Consider the following 7,127-nt stretch of genomic DNA (forward strand, 5'->3'; position numbering starts at 1 on the left):
ACCGAAGGTGCATCATGAGATGCATTCTTCTCCATTGTGGGTCATCTTGGTGTGTTGAAGACATATGACAAAGTGAGCAAAAGTCTTTTAGAAGGCATGTGGAGGAATATAAAGAAGTTTGTGATGAAGTGTCCTTCATGTCAAAGAAACAAGGATAGCCATCAACTACCTAGTTGTTTACTTCATTCTTTACCCATTCCACATAAGAAGTGGACTCACATATCAGTGGATTTCACTACAGGTTTTCCCAAGACTAAGCATGGGTGGGATCAAATATTTGTGGTGGTTGATCGGCTTAACAAATCAACTCATTTTATTGCTTCCAAGGTCACATATGGATTATCTCAAATCGCCAAACAATTCATGGAGCATGTATTCAAGTTGCATGGGTTGCCACTCAACATAGTGTGTGATAGAGACACCAAGTTGCATGGGTTGCCACTCAACATAGTGTGTGATAGAGACACCAAGTTCATGGGGACTTTTTGGAGATCTTTATATGAGAACATGGGCACATAACTCACTCCATCTACAGCCTATCATCCTCAAACAGATGGGCAAATAGAGTACTAACAAGTGGCTTGAGATGTACTTCAGACACTATTGTCATGATATGTATACAAGCTTCATGCGATAAATGGTTGCATCTTGTTGAATTTTGTCATAAATCAAGCAAGCATTTGAGCATTTGAGCATTGGGATGTCTCCTTTTGGCGCTATTTATGGGTATCAAGTGCATATGCCATCTATAGATTTTCAAGAGGACAAGGTGGTTAATCGTTTAGCCAAAGATGAATCGGAAAGGATGAGACAGCTTCTTCAACTTTGCAAGGACAACATGAAGAAGGCCCAAAATGTCAGGAACGCTAATACGGATGAGCATAGATGTAATGTGAAGTTTTAAAAAGGTGACTATGTGTTGTTGGAGCTTCCAAAGAGCCATCTCATAACATTCTCAAAGGCTCCACCAGCACAAAGTTTTCTCTTAGATATTATGGGCCATATTTGGTGCTCAAGAAGGTTGGTGACTTGGCCTACAAGATTGATTTGCCCACTTTTACAAGAATCCACAATGTATTTCATGTATCCAGTCTTAAGAAAATTTTGGGGCCTATACCTCAAGTGATGGAGGAGCTTCCACCCATGGATGAAGAAGGGGAGATCATATATGATCCGGAGAGCAAGAGAATTGAGAAATAGGAGCATTGAAGAATTCCTCATCAAATGGAAGCATTTACCCTTGGATGAGGAACCACTTTCTTATGTGCAATGAACAAGGTTTATCTATGGAGGGTGTTTCTTGACCATGTGGCATGTTTTTCTTTGGATTACAAGGGTTCCATGAGAGTATACATGCTAAAATTTCCTAGACATATTTTATAGAATTTCATTTGAAGGCTTATTCTTATTGATATTAGACTTCAATGGCCATCATGATGAGTGTATACATTGAGGAGAATGTTGGCTACTTGATCGATGCATGCAGCCTATTATGAGATCATTACCATCCTCTCCATTGATGTATATTGGAGGATATACCCAAGTATACATAAAGTAAATTTTGAGGACAAAATCTTTGGGGAAGGGATGGTTTGTAATAAAGTAGGAACTTTAGTTAGGGCATGGGCATGGGCTCAACTATAAAAGGGGCTCATGGATCTTCATTTATAACTTTTGGATCATGACTTTTGGAATCTACATTGGAGCCTAGAGCTACCATACTTTAGCTATGGAGGAATGTTATGTCCATCCTTTGGTGAAATGATAAATCACTTAGGCATTGTGTATTATTTCTTGCTAATTACATGTTAATCAACATAATGATTTGTCCCAAATCTTAGCTTATGGCCCGTCATTGCATTTAAACATTGACCTCAATGTTATTGCTTCCAATCTTCTTATCTTCACTCTTCTTATTCTCCTCATCTCGCTTCTTCTTATAACAGAATCTAGCTTCATGTCCCTTTTTCTTGTAATAGTAGCAAGTTCGAGGTACCTTCTTCTTCTTTTCCTCATCCATGATGACAGATGTTTCAGCTAGAATTTGAGAATTAGGTTCTTTGGTAGACTTCTTCGCTTCCATCCTAGTTTATTCAAGGATCAAAGAAGAGGCAATTGATGCAAGAGTCATATTGGATTGATTAGCAAGAGTAGACACATAGTGCTCATAAGTATCAGTTACATTGGATTGATTGGCAAGAGTACACACATTGCTCGTAAGTATCATGCATACTAGCAAGTAAAATGAAGACACCTTTTTCCTCATTAATATTAACACTAGCACCGCTGAGCTAATCTATGAGACTCTTGCCATTGTTAACATGGTTGGACATTTTATCTTTTTCATCCATTTCTACCTCTACAATTTCTTTCTAAGAAACATCCTAGCAGTTGCATTAACATAACTAAAGATTGACCTAAGATGGATCTAAGGCATCATTACACACTAAAATGAAACCTTAGAAAAGCACTCACAACTTTGCCCAATAGTTGTTGTATTATTACAATGTTAATGATTAGGATCAATATAAATGATCAATGACTAGTGTCTTCTCTCTAGACAACTTCAAAAATGAGGGTTGCAATTTTCTCTATTCTTGGACATACATTTCTATTAAAAAAATTGACACAAGATTCATCTAGCTATGTGTCAACCCTTTACTCTCTCCCTCCCTTGCTCTTAAACAATTTAGCCTGATAAAATGTCCTTTTTCTCTCTATATAATTAAAAAATGTAGCTAAAGAAAAGAGGTCTCTCTCTTCCCCACACACTTCCCCATATATACCCACCATAGACAAGCCTTGTAATTAGGATTAGGATAACGATAATGGGATGCAGTTCTTTCATTAACTAATCAAGATAATGAGAGAAAGTATGAAACTTATATGATTAAGGCTGAGTTGCCCGCACAAATAGATCATATGAAAGCGTGAGGGGGTGGTGGTCTTGGTCCACACACACAAAATGGCTCGCAAATTGGGAGCTACAGCAAGGAGAGTGTATTCCTCGGCTGGTGGGGTGGGGATACTATTTACTGAGCGTTTTGCGATTTTCGAAGGGCGGCTTCATCTGCGATCTTCTTTTTCAACTCTCGTCGCAAAATCTTGCCGGTGGGCGACTTCGGGATGGCATCAATGAAATACACTTTGCAGATCCTCTTGTAGAACACAACCTGCGGATCCATAATTAATCAGGATTATCTATGAACAGATCATGAGATTCTTTTGTGCAGCACTAACGCTACCGATCATTCTGCGGACCCATAGTTAATCAGTATTATATATAAACAGATCATGAGATTCTCGTGTGCAGCACTAACGCAACCGATCATTCTCGTGCGCACGACCTGATCCTGATCAATATTTACCAAGGCTTTTCTTTCCATCAATGCCATTGCCATTTCATAATATATTTACCTGTTTGGCTATGTATTGCTTGATCTCCTGTTCTGAGATATCCGAACCATTGGATCTCACCACGAATGCAACGGGAAGCTCCCCCGCGGCATCATCCGGCTCTCTGTAGGGCCACAGGAGATATACAACGGTCAGCCACAGATCATTATACCGAATTCAATATACTTATGTATAAATACTGCCATTCTATAATTCAATAAAGATTTAATACATGAATAGGCTTATATACGCCCACGAGAAGAGTCACGCTAGCATTTATCGATGAGGTTCATATGCCATGTCATCATGTCATATCATACACTATACGCATAGGAGATAACACCACCACCACCAGCAATTTGTAAGAGGATCAAATGCAGGACCTCTGGGATAACACTCTTCCTCTATTACCAACTTAGCTACTAAAATCTATCACCAATTGAGCTACTACTATAGATGTATAGAACAATGCTCAAAAAAATGTTCCTTAAATTAAAGATAATGCTTAGGCTTAACCAAGATTTGGACTTGAAAATCATGACCTTAAATGCGTAAATGTCAACCCTTAAAATTAAAGGCAACATCCAATTCCAAACGGGATTTCTATATTTGAACCTAGAAAATTACACTACAAACGGGGGTTATGTGAGCACTCGCTGGTTTAATTTTTGTTACTAAAACACTAGTATTCCATATAGATATGCCCATGTCATCATCCCATATCGTATTTTTGTTACTAAAACACTAGTATTCCATATAGATATGCCATGTCATCATCCCATATCCTATTTATGAGGTTGTTGAGGTAATCCACTCCCACGCTTCATTTTGGGGTTTCCATTATTAAAACGCTATTTTTTGATGCAGGGACATAATAAATACAGTTAGGGACAGCAGAACTTACGGAACAACCGCTGCATCGTGAATTCCTGGATGTCCAATCAGCATGGATTCCAGCTCAGCAGGGGGCACCTACCACAAGTAGAAAAATCAAATCAATATCAGCTTGCTGTGTGCGTACTAATTTACCATCCAAATTTGGGTAAGTAGGACATTATTTTATCATTACCTGAAAACCTTTGTATTTAATAATCTCCTTGACTCGGTCCACGATGAAGACCTCATCGTCTTCGTCGACAAAACCTATGTCGCCGCTGTGCAGCCACCCATCTTTGTCAATGGTGTAGGCGGTGGCCTCGGCATTATTCAGGTAGCCTGTCATCAGACATCAGGGAGCTATGCATCAATACATATGCTGCCATGTGTTAATGCGAGATTAAGTAGCAGGATTAAAGAAGAGAAGATGGGCAGTAATCTAACCTTTCATGATTTGTTTCCCCCGGATGCAGATCTCTCCGGGCTGGTTGTAGGAGACGGAGGCACCGGTCTCCGGGTCTACGATCTTCATCTCCGCGTTCCTCACCACGGTGCCGCAAGAGCCCGGCTTCACGGGAGTTGGGTATTTGGCAAACGACGAGCACATCGACAGAACGGGGCCAGCTTCCGTCATCCCATAGCCCTGTAAATTCAGATCATAATCCGAATTAATCCACCAAACCTTACGATTAACCCTAACTGCACATTGTAGCCTTAACCACATATCATTGATCAATTTGGCGCCTAACCTGGCCTATCACAGCATTGGGCAAACGCGCTCTGAACGCATCCTCAAGTTCCTTGCCCATCGGCGCTGCCCCCGACAGCACCTTCCTTATACTCGAGATGTCGTATTGATCCACTGTCGGACACTTGGTTATGGCCAGCACAATCGGCGGCACCACCGCCACCACCGTTATCCTTTGCTTCTCTATGAACTGCAAAAGACCAACCACCTCGAACCTCTGCATGATCGCAACGCTTGCGCCCGCCCTCAGAGCGCACAGCAGCACCGAGTTCAAACAGAAAATGTGAATGAGCGGCAGCACGCACAGAACTACATCTTCCGTTGAGAAATGCAAATTCGGATTCTCTCCGTCCACCTGCTGCGCCACGCTCGTTATCAAGCTCTTGTGAGTGAGCATCACCCCTTTCGGCAGACCGGTGGTGCCGGAGGAATATGGCAGCGCTACCACGTCGTCGGCGTCGATCACTACGTCAGGGAAATCCTTCTCGTCCGCTTCCATCAGGACGGAGACGTGTTGGTAGCCTTCCACGGAATCGTCAATAGTGAGAATGCGTATGTGCTGGTCGCATTCTTCTGCCAGCTTCTCGACGTAGGCCGCCTGCGTGACGATGAGGCAGACCTTGGCGGACTGCACCTGGCGATGGATCTCCGCTGGCTTGTACAGAGGATTGGCAGTGGTGGCCACGGCGCCTCTCATGGCCACGCCCAAGAAGAGCAGCACGAACTCGGCGCAATTGGGCAGTAGCAGCATCACCACGTCGCCCTGGTTAATCCCCATTTTGGCCAAGCCGGCGGCCGTCCGCCGTGAGAGGAGTTCTACCTCCGCATAGGAGTACTCCTTGCCTGTGGAGTGCTCGATGATGCAGGGCTTGTCCGGGTATAGAGCCGCCCGCTCGAAGATGTATTCAGACAACGTGAGGTGATTGGGGATGTCGATATCTGGCAGACGTGATCGGAAGATGTGCTCTACAGGGAATGAAGATTTAGAATGAGCCGGCAAGGGCAGAGAGACAGGGGGTGCAGGGGAAAGAACTTCCGCCATAGCCAACGACCTGCAAAGCTTGGAAAAATGCAGAAATCTGGGAATGCTCCACCTATCCACGCACCGACCCCCACACTCACACAAGAGAAAGGGGAGGCAGGGAAGAGGGCTCTCTCAGAGGGGAGAGAATTAATGCAGAGCAAACTCTTATGGGGGCACAGGTGGAGTCGTGGGCAGATAAAAGCCAAGCGTTGTTACAAGCAGCTCATTTGGCGTGTAGAACCAGTCAAATACTGACCAAGTCGCATGTAACGTGGTATAAGATTTGCTGGCGAGTCGGCGACGCGCTATCCTCGTGTGACCTTGCCACACCGGGCGCCCGGCCGCCCTTGCGACCAGCCCTCGTGTGACGTTGCCACCCGCAGCTTTTGACCAGCCCACGCATATGGAATATTCTTCCAACATATTCTTTTGTGACTGTAGTCACAAATAAGGACCTCATTTTGCCCTTGTAACTTGTCACATAACATTTGGTGTACACAGTTCCATCTTCGAAAAGAACATATTTTTTCACCAATCAAAAGAAGGACAACGCTTTTTGTTTCCAATAATATGCCGGTTTTATAACTAAAATATATGAAAATTTTTTCCTTAAGAATAAAAAAATAAGGGCTACTTAAAATCTCAATCAGTTTTTCTTAATTTTCACCGGTACAGATACACTAGAATGCCATTTTTTTTGAGCACTGGTTCCATCACATTAAACTACGTGGCAAAAATTATGACCCATCTTCACTTCACATGTAAACTTGGATTACTTTTGTATTGCATTGGGATTTCTATATATTCCACATCTTATCGTATGTGTGTGTGTGTGTGTTTGTTTGTTTTTGGTGGGGAGAGGGGATAGAGGTTCGGCTTTGGAAGCTAGGTGCACAGGTTCAAGTGTTGAGTGCCAAATGATCGATTTTATTATATCCACTTCCACCCAAGAACTGCATAAGCATTTTAGATGGTTGTGTGCATAGCTAAGTGACCCAAAATAGATGTGGCATGGGAATAGCCCCTTTACTATATGTATTTTAAAGGAAAACCAATTGAATAAGAGGAGCATCCTTTTTTGAT

General features: G+C 42.6%; 1 protein-coding gene across 2 annotated transcripts; it reads right to left on the reverse strand.

Moving 5' to 3' along the window:
- Positions 1-2,814: 2,814 nt before the first annotated feature.
- On the reverse strand, positions 2,815-6,274 carry LOC147628285 (4-coumarate--CoA ligase-like). Of its 2 annotated transcripts, XM_086813362.1 has the most exons (6): positions 5,022-6,274; positions 4,717-4,915; positions 4,466-4,611; positions 4,301-4,368; positions 3,418-3,520; positions 2,815-3,173 (listed from the first exon to the last, which is right to left on the reverse strand). In XM_086813362.1, exons 1-6 carry the CDS (start codon positions 6,060-6,062, stop codon positions 3,033-3,035), a joined length of 1,698 nt encoding a protein of 565 aa, XP_086669488.1. In that variant the 5' UTR covers positions 6,063-6,274; the 3' UTR covers positions 2,815-3,032. The 2 variants fall into 2 exon arrangements, with proteins under 2 accessions (XP_086669488.1, XP_086669489.1); XM_086813363.1 differs by lacking the exons at positions 2,815-3,173; positions 3,418-3,520 and having other exon boundaries at positions 4,297-4,368; positions 5,022-6,269.
- Positions 6,275-7,127: the final 853 nt, after the last annotated feature.

The sequence above is a fragment of the Cibotium barometz genome, chromosome 19 (assembly GCF_041138505.1).
Source record: "Cibotium barometz isolate CiBa-2024 chromosome 19, ASM4113850v1, whole genome shotgun sequence".
In the NCBI taxonomy this organism is placed as follows: domain Eukaryota; kingdom Viridiplantae; phylum Streptophyta; class Polypodiopsida; order Cyatheales; family Cibotiaceae; genus Cibotium; species Cibotium barometz.

Bases quoted from the DNA above. Each gene is read 5' to 3' on its own strand.
- LOC147628285 (XM_086813362.1), bottom strand. From the start codon at position 6,062: ATGGCGGAAGTTCTTTCCCCTGCACCCCCTGTCTCTCTGCCCTTGCCG. The intron at 4,369-4,465 runs GTAATGATAAAA...TACTTGTGGTAG, and splicing joins TTAAATACAAAGGTTTTCAG to GTGCCCCCTGCTGAGCTGGA. The intron at 3,174-3,417 runs GTAAATATATTA...ATGGATCCGCAG, and splicing joins AGCAATACATAGCCAAACAG to GTTGTGTTCTACAAGAGGAT.